Source organism: Myotis yumanensis, unplaced genomic scaffold (genome assembly GCF_028538775.1).
Source record: "Myotis yumanensis isolate MYYU_CA2020_CCGP unplaced genomic scaffold, mMyoYum1.0.hap1 SCAF_16, whole genome shotgun sequence".
Lineage (NCBI taxonomy): Eukaryota > Metazoa > Chordata > Mammalia > Chiroptera > Vespertilionidae > Myotis > Myotis yumanensis.
Window position 1 is genome coordinate 40,628,060 of NW_027223767.1, and position 13,403 is coordinate 40,641,462.

Below are 13,403 nucleotides of genomic sequence, written 5' to 3' on the forward strand. Positions count from 1 at the left end.
AGTATTCTACAAACATTGAATTGAAAAGAGGCACTGGGTAGATATAGCAGGTATAAGATGCAAAGAAGTGACGGGGAGAGCAATCCCGATTGTGTATTGTTTAAAATGTATTATATGATTTCTTTTGAACCTCAGGTCAGCTTTTTGAGAGATTAGGATGGTTATTTTTACAGAAGAGCACCAGGCTCAGGAGGTTCAGCGAACCTGTTCAGGTTCCAGAAACGGCAAACTATTGGGCATTGTGAGAGAGGGAGCCAGGATGAGGTCCTGGAGGAGTTCTGCCCATGTTGTATGTAGGGCCTTTGTTATCTGTAGGGGATGGAGAGCCCTGAGGGCCGTAGGGAGCAGTAGCTACTGTTGGAGCTGGGTGTAGGGGAGAGGCTGAGTAAGGGAACTATTAGAAAGTTCTTGGTGCTGGCTTTGGCTGCACATATACTAAAATGGGAATAACACATAAGCGTGGCTCCTGTCCAAGGATGACAAGCAAATTCATGAAGCAGTCCATGATTTTAAGGAAAAATAATATTTTTCCTTTTTATTGTATCTATATGAGATGATGAATGCTAACTAGACCTATTGCCATAATCATTTCACAATTATGTAAGTCAAACCATTATGCTGAAACTTTAAACTTACGTATGTCAGTTATATCTCAGTAGAATGGGGGTGGGGGGGGGTTCTTGTGACAGATGAAGGTGGCCTGAACAAGCTCAGTTGGGGTGGAGAGAAAGGAGCATTTTTTGATAAACATTTCGATTTTAAATGATCTTCTAGACAAAGTGCTCATTACCCTAAAGATGAAATGGGATGACTTGAGTGAGCAGGTAGATAATGGTGCCATCAGCTGACAGGAGATGAGAAGGGAGGAGGAGGCATTCAAGGTGAGAGGATGAGTTTTGTTTTGGAGATAGGAAGTTTGGTGGGTTGAGGCTAACCACGATCCCGTTGTTTGAAGTGAGGTGGTCTCTAATGTGTCCCAGAATGAACAAGGTCTTTGGGATTAGAAGGTCACTGGAGGTTTAAGTCCTAATTCTGGCAGTTGAGTGATCCTGTACACACTCTATTACTGCATTTAAGTGTTGTTTTGAAAATCCCCGTAACTGTATCTTTTTCCCTAGCTCTGTGCTGTCAAATGCTGTCATCACCAGCACATGTGGCTCTGGAGCCCCTGAAATGTGGCTAGTCTGAATTGAGATGTGCTGTAAGTGTAAAGTACACACCGATTTCAAAGATGTATTACCAAAGAAAGACTGCAGAGTATCTCATTAATAACATATTTATGTTGACTATATGTTGAAGTGATTATTTTGGATATATTGGGTTAAATAAAAATCTATTAGAGTTCATTTCAATTTTATTTTTACCTTTTTTTCGAATGCAGTGACAATTGAGTAAAGACTGAAAGAATGAAGGAGAGAGCCACGTGGAGCTCTGGGGTAGACGGAGCAGCAAGTAAAGGTTAGGATATGTCTCATGTTGGGAGCTAGCAAGGAGGTGGGTGTGGCTGGAGCAGCGGGAGTCAAGGTTGAGAAGAGGTGGAGATGAGGTCAGCAGGGTATCCCAGGATAGATTCTGTTGGGTCTTATAGATGTTGGCTTTTATCGCAGGTGAAATAGGAAGCTAGTGGATTTTACTGAAGAGAGAAGTAGCATGATATGACTTAGATTTTTTAAAAAAATGTTTTTATTGATTTTAGAGAGGGAGATATATCAATGTAAGAAACATCCATCAGCCGCCTCCCGACTGGGGATGAACCCGAAACCTGGGCATGTGCCCCGATTGAGAATCTAACAGCAACCCTTGGTGCACAGGATAATGGTCAACCCACTGAGCATACTGACCAGGACTGACTTAGAGTTTAACAGAATTGCTATCACTCTGGCTGTGTAGAGAAATTGGGAATGAGTTAAGTGGCTACTGTACAGATGTAGGGGAGAAATAAGGGACACTTGGGTGCTAACAAAGTAGTAAGAAACAATGTGAAGCTCATGGACCCCTAGGGGATCTGTGGATAGGCTTTGGGGTATCCTTGAACCTCCTGAAATTTTATCTCTACATCTGTGTGTAAGTGCATTTTTGAAGGGAGTTTTATTAGATGAAGACTCATGATCCAAATCAAGAACAACCTTGATGGAAAATAAGCAGAATGCCTCCTGTCAATTCCTAGTTACTCAAAATCCCAAAGGGGTTAAGTCCTTTCCTCAGACCTAGATCCCAAATCCTCCAGGGCACTGATCCTGTGTGTGAGCCTCTCAGAGCTTCGGCCACCCCTTTAGGAATGTAGCATGACATGACCGCCAGTTTAGATTCATTAGAATTGTTAAGAAAAAAAAAAATCACTAGAAAATGGGTAGATTCTGTTCATTTTTTATGCTACTCTGGGAAGCTTGGCAGCCATAGGCAGGAATAGGGAGAAGGCTTTAGATCTTTGGAGAGACGATGCAGGACACTCATGAGGCTAGTTTGCTCTCGGTGAATCCCCTTTTTAATAAGCTCTGGTCTATGAATCATGTAAATCTCAACACTGAGAACTGATTTTATGGTTTGGTTTGCTTAATAGTCACACAATTAAAATACGTTGTAAAAAACGGTGGGGGTGTTTGCCAGGATACATATTTAAAAGGGAACAGCTGTAGAAAGATGTATAATTCAAATCAGCCCATGGCTTTTTTAAAAAAATGTTTTTATTAATTTTTAGAGAGAGAGGAAGGGAGAGGGAGAGATAGAAACATCAATGATGAGAGAGAATCATTGATTGGCTGCCTCCTGCATGCTCCCCACTGGGGATCGAGTCCACAACCCGGGCACGTACCCCAACCGGGTATCCAACCAATGACCTACCGGTGCATAGGTCGACACTCAACCACTGAGCCACACTGACCGGGCAGCCCATAGCTTTTTTAATAAAGGCTATCGAGGCTGGTTCTTAACCAGAGCGGTTTCTTGGTCTCTCCTGTGAATATCTTTGTGCTGCAGCTGCCAGGCTGAGGTAGGACAGAGCAAAGAGGAGTCAAGTCCAGTATGCCTTTGGGAATAGCTGCAATGGCACAGGTACGGGCTTCTAGTGCAGGGTTGAGGTCACAGAAATGGAGTAAGGGAGGCAAAGTTGCTTCCATCTCCCCTGAATTTCTAGGTTGGGTTTTTTGGTGTGAATTCCTGGTGGTTACATTTTTTAGGAAGCAGGTTAATCAATTTCAAAGGGCAAATGTATTTTACACAGAGATGTGCCTATTTGGAAAGCAAACTTCAGTTCTGTCTCTTCCATTGGACTCTGGGCTGGTTGCTAGGTATCACTGGTGACAGTTGGTTTTCTAGCTCTGATGTGGTGGCAGAGGTTGGAGATCAGGTTGCACACTCCTTCCTGTTTCCTCACACCATTTCCTTTACCTGGAGAGCCCCTACCCTTTTTCTCTCCTACTCAGAGCTTCCACCCAAGCCCTCCTACTGAAGCCTTCCAGCTGTGCAGCCCAATGTGCCCTCCTCCTGCCTTCAGTTGCAGTCTTGGTCTCGGTGATTGTAAAGGAAGAAACTCATTTCCATTTCCATTACATACAACACTCGGAATACTACTTAACTTCTGACACCAGGCATGGGTTTCCTACACCAAGCAATTCTGTGACACAAGCTGAGTGTCCTACAGTTTAATTCAATTCTGAAACTATCTACCTGGAGTTAATGTCAGACTTTATAGGTTAAGGGCTCACACAAGAGTACCCATTCCCACCACTTCAGATGATAATCAAGTCCAGGATGTTGCCTGTGCTCCTGACTGACCAGCTATAGGCCAGAGCTCCCCCCATCCCCTTCTTGGGTTTAATTTGCTAGAGAAGCTCACAGAACTCAGGAAAACAGTTTATTTACTAGATCACTGGTTTGTTAAAAAAGGCTATAATGCCTAGTGGGTGTGGCTCAGTGGTTGAGCATTGATCTATGAACCAGGAGGTCAAGGTTCAATTCCAGGTCAGGGCCCATGCCAGAGGTTGTGGGCTCCACCTCCAGTAGGGGGAGAGCAGGAGGCAGCCAATCAGTGGTTCTCTCTCAACATTGATGTTTTTCTCTCTCTCTTCTCTCTGAAATCAATACATATTTTTTTAAAAAGGCTATAACTGAGGAACAGCCAGATGTCAGAGATGCAAATGGCAAGGTATGTAGGAAGGGGCACAGGGCAACTCTGCATGTTCACCAACCCAGAAGCTCTTAAACCCCATGCTTTTGGGATTTTATGGAGGCTCCATCATGCAGGCATGATTGTTTAAATCATTGGCCACTGGTGATTGAACTCAGTCTCTAGCGCCCTTCCCTCCCCAGAGGGAGGTGGTGGTGGTTCGCTGAAAGTTCTAACCCTCTAATCATACAGTTGTTTTCACTGGCAACCAGCACCCACCCATAGGGGGTTTCCAAATGTCACCTCATTAACATAAACTCCAGTGTGGCTGAAAGGGGCTTGTTTTGAATAACAAATGACACCTTTATCACTCTCTCCACTCTAATCATTTAGAAAATTCCAAGGGTTTTAGGAGCTCTGTGACAGAAACCAGAGGAAAGCCAAAATACAGATATTTTTTATTATAGATCACAGTATCACAGTGATACACAGGTGGGAGGGCTGTTAGGGAGTTCCCAGAGAGCGTAATGCCCTGAGGGGGTCAAATTAAGGTTCAGAGAATAAACTGACTAGGTAGACACCACATAGCTAGGGAGAGGGAAGTCAGACTCTAGACGTGATCAGCCCTATTTAATAATAATTAAATAATTGGGTGCCCAATTTCTTTTACTGTTGACACACAACCGGATTGTAGTTTTCTTGAAGGTAGGGCCAGATCTTCATTCATGTATTCAACTAGCATTATTAGAGAGTCTGTACTCAAAGCACTTACATGCGCCCTGGCTGGTTTGGCTCAGTGGATAGAGTGTTGGCTTGAAGACTGAAGGGTCCCGGGGTTCGATTCCAGTCAAGGGCACATGCCCAGGTTGCAGGTTCAGTTCCCAGTGGGGGTGTGCAGGAAGTAGCCAATCAATGATTCTCTCTCATCATTGATGTTTCTCTCTCCCTTCCTCTCTGAAATCAATAAAAATATATTTTAAAAAATATTAATAAAAAATAAAAGCACTTACATGCATTTAACTTATTTAATCCTCTCAGTAATCCCAGAAGGTAGAAACTATTACTCTTCTTGTTTTGTACTTGAAATGAAGGGTGAAGTAACTTAACCCAAAGGCATGTAGTTAAAAAGTGGTGGAGCACAGGGCACGGTGTAACTGTTGTTTCCCAGTTGGAATGTTTGGGAAATGAAGTCATTATTCTTGCTCCCATCAGAGACTACTAGGAGTAAAATTTATTGCTGGTGAAACAGGGGAAGACGGCAAACTCAGCTAAAGTCTCTGAACAGCACCCTTAAACTTGGCATCAACTTAATTTTAATTCTTGCTATTTTGGGGGATCCACTCCCATTTTCCACATTTTATTATTAAATAGTAGAGACACTATTGGACTAGGAATCAAGTTACATCTTTGTCCTACTTTAGCAATGAATTTGCTGAGTGACCTTTGACAAGATGTCTAAAATGGAGGCTGTTAGCTCTGATCAAATAATTTAATCAATACCCCTTCCCCTGGGAGCTGACCTTTAAACTACATCACAACCAGCATTCCCTTTCGCTTAGACCACATTCCATTTGACCTAAGACCATTATCTCTCTCTCCCCCCACTCCCACCCCCTTCCCAGGATCTGGACCAGCCCAGAGAATTCTCTGCCCAGAAAAAGCCTGCCCAGAGTCCTTTAAAATCTGACTCCTCATCCCTGGGTGTTGGAACCATTTTGGGGCTCAGCTCATCTGGTCTCCGGATGACCTAATCAATTTATAATTCTTTACCACTTTTGGCCTTGTGCGTTCCTCCTTCAGCACCCTAACAGAGGTGATGATTATTTTACTTACTCCGAAGGTGTTGAGATTTGAAAATATAAGTAATGTTAAATAATGATGAGGGTAATAGTAGGGACTTTGGAATTGTTGCCTTGAGCAAGTTCCTTCACTTCTGAGCATGATTCCTCATCGGTAAAATGAAGAGATGACATACAAGGTGGTTGTGAGGATCAGAGAGGGTGTATGTCAAGCCCTAGCATACTGCCAGACACATGCAGGAATCCAGTAAGTGGTAACTATTATTACTAACCTGACAACCTTGGTTGATACTCTCTTATAATCACTCTTGGCAGAGCAACAAACCACACACACACACACCAAAAACAATAGCCACCATCATCAACCACCCAATCAGTGTGGTCCTGTGAACTCCCCTAAAGGTGACCGCTGGCTCCCCAGTGCGCTTGCAGCCTGCCAAATGCTGTTAGTAAAGTGGACGTGCCGCCAGATGGAATCCCTTCCTCCTACAGACTGGCAGTGCTTTCATTGAAGGATGGTTGAGTGCTCTGAAGTAGCTTTGACTGCCAAGTGACAGGCAAAATGAGCCAAACAAAATGGTGATGGCAGAGAAGGGGACAGGACTGAGAGCAGCTGGGAGGCAATGTGTACTTGCTGACTCTCTGATCTCACTCTGCCACTGATTCACTCTTCTCCACGTAAGAGGCCTCTAGGCAGTCAGAACTGCCCACTAGCTCCCACTGACATATGGACATCCCTCTTTGCTTGTTTGGTGCCATGAGGAATTCTTATCAGCTGCTAGATGCAGAGGTGGCCCATTATACGTGAGGGCCTGTTGTATATGCTCTATGTTGCTTCCCTGAGAATAGGTCAGGGCTTCATGTGCCAGGGAAAGATTTCTAAGTCCTTTAAGCTGTTCAACGGACTTTTGTTCTGGTTCTGACTTCCAAGAGTCAGGTTGGTCTTTTTACCACTTTTCCAAGCAACTTTCTGCTATGTGGGTATTATTCATTCCACAGATATTTATTGAGCTCTATTATGTGCCTGGCATTATTTTAAGTTGTGAACAAGACATGCAAGCTCCCTGCCCTGTGGAGTTTACATTCTGATGGGGAGAAACATAATTTATGTCATCTGAGAAGTGAATGATGAGAAGACTGCCATGCTATTTGAAATCAGGTTCCAAGCAGAGGGAACCACAGGCACAGGTCCTGAAATGGCATGTTTGAGTAGAAAGTTAGCTAGTGAGAATAAAGGGGAGGAGTGTAGCAGATGAAGTTAGAAGATAGGTACAGTGTGGGAATCCATGGATCACATTCAGCCCACCTCGTGTTTGAGATTTCACTAAAAACAAAAACAATCTTGACTTGCAATTGTTCTTGAAAGTTAAAAAAACAAACAAAAAACACACCAAAAAACCAACTTGATCATCCAGGCCACTATTCCCGAATGGCAATTAGTTTCAACATAGAGCAGTTATGCTTGCCTTTCCCCTCCTATCCCCCTTTAATTGGAATGTGGTCATTAGTTCATCAGTAGTCAACATTTGAATTAGTGACTGCTGAGCGCCAAGTAGGCTTAAGGGCCAGGGTTCCCGCCCCCCTCTTCCCGCCCCCAAGTGTGATGGAAGAATATATGGTTTTAAGTGACAGATTGACTTACCTAAATTTTAAAAAGATCACTCTACTTTGTTGGTAACAGACTGTGGCTAGGGAGGGGGAAATAGACAACAATTGATGCAAGAGATGTTGGTGGCTAGGACCAGTGGAGACAGAAAGGAGTGGACAGATTCTGGACATACTTGTAGATTTGGGGACTAAGAAAAGGGCATGAAGAATGACTCCCAGGAATAAGGTCAAGGCTAGGGCTATAAATTGTGAGTCATCAATATATAGGTGATATTTAAACCCATGGGTATGGATGAGATCATTGAGGGAGGAAAGGTAGATCAAAAATTGGATATAGCTTTGGGATTTTTCTTTCTCCCTATTCAAATTTAAAGTTTTTAAATTCCTGGTATCATACAGGCTTCTAGATCTTAGTATTAAAAGAAATCTAAGGTCATCTTTCTAGCCACCATTCCTACCTATATATTTACTCAAATTCCCCCATACAACATCCAGCCAAGTATCTAGCCCATTGGTGCATCATAAACAGGAAACATAATACATCCATTAAGGCTTTCCAATGTTTTTTTTTTTCTCTCTCTCTCTCTGATACCTAACTTTTAGGTGAGTCTCTCTCTTTCTCTCTCTCGCCTTCTCCTCTCCGAAAAGGAATACTATTGAGAGTGAAAGGGGACACCATTCATAATTACACTAAGAAAGCTGTCACTTTCCTGGGCAAACCTTGTAAGCAAAAGTAACAGTACTTAGGCCATCTCTGTCTTTAGACAGGCAACTTAAAAAATCTTTAAAAGGTGAGATGCCACTTGACTCATGGCAAAATTAAGGATTTAAAGTTAAATCTCAACAAAACCATCTGCTCTAACTCCTGGCCAGCATGGCTCAGTGGTTGTCTTGACCTATGAACCAGGAGGTAGTGCTTTGATTCCAGGTTAGGGGGCATGCAGGAGGTGGCTGATCACTGATTCTCTCTCATCATTGAAGTTTCTATCTCTCTATCCCCCTCTCTTCCTTCCCTTCCTCTCTGAAAGCAATAAAAATATATTTAATTTTTTAAACCTCTTTCTGGTTCTGACTTTCAAGAGTCAGGTTGGTCTTTTTACTACCTTTTTTTTTTTTTTTTAACCATTCTTTCACATGTCATTTGATTCTCACCACACCCTGTGAGGTATCATCATTTTACAGTGAAGCAAACTAAGGTTCAGAGAGGTGACTTTCCCAAGATCACTAGCCATTAAAAGCTAGAATGGGAACCTGAACTTGAGTCTTATTTTCTCTTGCCAATTTTCTTGTTCTTCCTGTTACTCCATACTAATCTAGGAATTGTTACTATTAAAGGTTTTAGGTCTAAATTATATTCTTTTTCATGCAATTTTAATTCCACAGCCTCTTATTTTGTTCCCTGGCATGTAAAAGGTAGTCATTACTTCCATCATTAAATGAAAGCATTTTGTAGATTGTAAGGCACTGGGCAAATGTACATTTGAAGGCTAGTTAGGAAATCAGCATTTTTCTTCTCCACGTAGGGGAACTGTATTAAACTGGTAAGTGGGTGAGAGGATTACCTTTGTAGCATTTATAATAATTCTAATGTATTGTTGGCTAAATTATGGGGTTCTCTAAAAAGAGAACAAGAGATTGGAAGAAATCTTGGGACTAATTCTCACAATTTGGGAACATTGGTGGTATTCAGTCTAATGCCAAAACCCATTTGACCCAGTTCAAAGAGGTGTAAAGGAGCTCTCCAATGTGTGTAGCTGTTTATATGGCTCTCAGATCTAACAAGGATTCACTTGATTTTGGTCAAGATCCCATCACTCATGCACTGGGAGCAGATTTTGAGAGCTTTTTTGGACTTCCTAAAAATTCAATGGTGTTTATGTATGTAGTAACATACCTGGCAGTACTTAAGCTCTTCTTTAACTATGTTATAATTGAGAACTCAACAACCTCAAGAATACTCAATTGTTGCCCTAGCTCAGTGGTTGGCAAACTGCGGCTCGCGAGCCACATGCGGCTCTTTGGCCCCTTGAGTGTGGCTCTTCCACAAAATACCGACTTCTGCGCATGGGCCACGAAGTTTCAATCGAACTGTACATGTGCGCCCGCACATGGTATTCTGTGGAAGAGCCACACTCAAGGGGCCAAAGAGCCGCATGTGGCTCTCGAGCCGCAGTTTGCTGACCACTGCCCTAGCTGGTTTTGCTCAGTGGATAGAACGTCAGCACATGCTCGTGATTGTGGACTCAATCCCTAGCAGGGAGCATGCAGAAGGCAGCTGATAAATGATTCTCATCATTGATGTTTCTCTTCCTCTCTGGGGGGGGGGGGGGGGGGGGGGGGGCGGGGAATACAAATATATATAAAGCAATTGTTTAAAAAAAAAAGAGCACTCAATTGTTAACTTAGAGAAAGTTCCAACTCTTTACAGCATGGCAGTTGAGGGCCTCCACAGTGGTTTATAATCTACCTTTTCAATAACTCCCATTGTCAGGAATGAACACTACTGTAGTTAAATTGTTCTGCCCACTACCCCTGAGCATATTTAATTTTCCCACCTATCTGTTTTTGTTTTTTTGTTAACCCTCACCCGAGGATATCTTTCTATTGATTTTTAGAGAGAGTGGAAGGGAGGGGGAAGAGAAAGAGAAACACTGATGTGAGAGACACACATTGATTGGTTGCTTCCTGCATGTGCTCCCAACTGGGGCCAGGGATCAAACCTGCAACCCAGGTACATGCCCTTGACTGGGAATTGAACTGAAATCCTTCTGTGCATGGGCCCATGCTCTAACCACTGAGGACACTGGCCAGTGCTCCACCTGTATACCTTTCTCTTTAAATCTCCACTGTCCTTTATGGTAGCCATTAGTCACATAGGGCTAGTGTGTACTTGAAATGTGGCCAGTCTAAACTGAGATGTGTTAGATACATCCAAATTTCATAAATGTAGAACCCCCAAATTGCAAAATATTTCACTAGTATTTAAATATTGATTACATGTTAAAACATTAGTATTTTGGATATACTTGGATTAAATTTATTGAAAATAATTTCGCATTTTTTTCATGCAATTACTAGAAAAGTTAAAAAAATATGTTTTGCATTGTATTTTTAAATGGACAGTGCTCTACATCATTAGCCTCGCCTCTTAAGCCAACATAAAACTGGACCAACCATTCAAGTCCATCTTTGTACCTTCTCATCTTTTGAAATAATAAACAATGAATGATAGAAAACTCTGAGTAAGTGGTTTCTTTCATATAGTTGAAGCAGGCATGCCCATTCTATGTTATCAAACTGAAGTTGCTATCACCAATCAGCTGACAGCTCAAGAAAGCAAAGACTTTCTACCAAAAGCAGTAAGATAATGAATATTCTCAGTGTCCGATAACTTCTTTAAGGCATATACACTAAAAAACTCTGCCAAACCCTTCAATTCTATCTTTATCTCTCCTGGGTTTTTTGTGTTTTTTTTTTCCATTTCTAGTCACTGAAATGTTAGCTCTTCCTGTGAAATTCTTTCACATCTATTCCTTTTCTCTCAATCCATGATTAAAGTCTACTATACTTTAAAAATCTAGTTTAGAAGTAGTTTACCAGCTTCCTTTTCCCCTATCTATGCTCATTCCATTCCACACAGAATATATATTCCCTATTATATACAACTTGAGTCATCTTCCATACGTTTTTAACAGATATAATTTTTTGCTCAAAAACTTCCACTTCTCCCACATTGCCTACAGGAAGAATTCTTTCATCTAGCATTCAAAGCTTTTTAAAACCTTATCTCTGGTTCCTCTCCTCCATAATACCTGGTCTTTAAGGAAACTAGGCCGAGTGTATGTAAAGCATTTAGAATCCTGCCTCACATATTGTAAGAACTATATAAACCTTGGTTATTATTATTACGACTCATTTTTGACGGGGTTCAATTCCAGTCAAGGGCACATGCCTGGGTTGAAGGCTTGATCACCAGTGGGGGCGGGGGGAGGGGGGTATGCAGGAGTCAGCCAATCAATGATGCTCATTATTGATGTTTCTCTCTCCTTTCCTCTCTGAAATAAAAAATATTAGGGGGAAAAAAAAAGCTCCTTAAGTGATCTTCATGTGCACCTACATCCAAGAATCATTGGTTTACTCGAGAAACTTTGGGTTAAGGAGGCTGGTCATGTTTGGCATATATTTTTCACCATGTTCTCCTACAGCACGTGTTTGAAACAGAATACAGAGAACTGATTAGCTGTGAATGACTTATGAATCTATGAGTAGTGTTCTTAAAAACAACGCAAAACTCTCCCACCCTCCTGAGTTTGACCTAGGGGGGTCCCAATACACTTGGTATTCATCAAAAAGCTTGTCTGTTGGTCCTCCTTCTATTAATTTGTAAATTTCAAAAAACAGAATTAAGCAAATATATATTTAACTATGTACAATATTTACAGCTTACAGATTTTCCAACCCCAAAGTATACATTTAAATCCGTATATATGTGAAAAAGTTGGCATTTTAACATATAACACTGAAAAAATTTCAAAACTTTACCTCAAAAATATTTTACACCAATTTTCCACAGTGCCATTTTCACAGGCTCATATTGTACTGCAACAACCTCGTCAGGTTATCAAACCTCCAGGAATGGAGTAACCAGTATATGGAGAGAGAGCACTTTTTTATGGGTATTAGAAATACTGGGTCCTTGAAATCCTATAACAAAGCCCCCTTCACCCTCCAATCCTGAGACAACAAATCCTGCAGTTCTCCCTCATCGTCGCTGTCAACATTCTCCTCTTCCTTTCTCTGCAGCTCGCTCATCGTCAGGACCTCTTTAAGCTGATGTTTTATTTCATCCTGGCGATTCCGCAGCTTTTCCACCCGACGGTAACACTCTATCTGCTCATCGATCTCCCCAATCTGCCGGTCCAACCGCCCCTCCTCATCCTCTTCAGCAACGATGGCTTCGGAAATAGTGTTGACCTGTCTCATGGCCTTTTGAAATTCGTCCCACTCTTTGTCCATCTGATCCTTCGGGGCGTCAACCTTTCGCACCCTCGCATCTATCTCAGGGTCGTCAAAAAAGCCTTCCGGCAATGCTTCCGCAGTGTTTTCTCTCCTTTCCACGATTTTCTCATGTATTTCTGCTTTCTCAATGGACCCCGAGTGAGGAATTACAGGGGCCTTGGGAGGATTTGCAGTCGAGAAGTCTCTAGGCAGCCCGCTGCTTGCTGCCTCCCGCGGGGAGGAAAGTGGGTGTTCCCTGCTCTGTGTGTCGGGCGGCTGCTTGCTGGCGTCCCCCTCTGTCCTTTCTCCCCGCTTCTCCTTCTCTTCCTCCTCCTCCTCCTCCTCCTCATCTTCATAATCAGGGAGTAAACCGAGTGCCGAAGCCTTACCGGGGGTCGCTCTAGTGGACTCCTTTCCTGCTTTGTCAACGTGGGTGTGCAAAGCGGACGTGGAGGGCTGCACCGGCGGCACCTGGGGGGCCCTCGGCCTTTTGGCGTCCTGGCCGTCGGAGTCCGGCGCCTTCCTCTTGGCGGACTGAGGCACTGCGCCGGCGGCCGGCCCCTGCGTGGCCTCCTTGGCGCCTTTCAGCTCGGCCACTCTCTCCCGGTGCTGCTTCCCCAGGACGTGCGTCTGCCACAGGAGCTCGCTCTTAACCGGGGCGTTACACAGGGCACAGCTCAGCTGCCCCAGACGGTTGTACTTCGCAAATGGAGACTCTATGCGTTTCCTGTTGGTGCTCTGACGCTGCTTCTCCTTCATCAACCGCCGCAGTTCATCCTGACTCACCACTCGCTTTCCGGCCGAAGGCCGAGCCGAAGCGGGGGACGCCATCTTTGCGACCTGACCCACGGCGAGCCTGGCTTCCGCCTCGGCGACGCGTGATGACGTCACTT

At 43.2% G+C, this 13,403-nt stretch overlaps 1 protein-coding gene and 1 pseudogene across 2 annotated transcripts; one reads left to right on the forward strand and one right to left on the reverse strand.

The window, feature by feature from the left end:
- The first annotated feature begins 411 nt into the window (after positions 1-411).
- On the forward strand, positions 412-511 carry LOC138995209 (U6 spliceosomal RNA; annotated as a pseudogene).
- A 4,053-nt stretch (positions 512-4,564) lies between these two features.
- On the reverse strand, positions 4,565-13,353 carry ZNF830 (zinc finger protein 830). Of its 2 annotated transcripts, XR_011468368.1 has the most exons (2): positions 12,055-13,353; positions 4,565-5,059 (listed from the first exon to the last, which is right to left on the reverse strand). XR_011468368.1 is itself a non-coding variant. In XM_070393586.1 (1 exon), exon 1 carries the CDS (start codon positions 13,339-13,341, stop codon positions 12,217-12,219), a length of 1,125 nt encoding a protein of 374 aa, XP_070249687.1. In that variant the 5' UTR covers positions 13,342-13,353; the 3' UTR covers positions 11,911-12,216. The 2 variants fall into 2 exon arrangements, 1 of the variants encoding a protein (XP_070249687.1); XM_070393586.1 differs by lacking the exon at positions 4,565-5,059 and having other exon boundaries at positions 11,911-13,353.
- Positions 13,354-13,403: the final 50 nt, after the last annotated feature.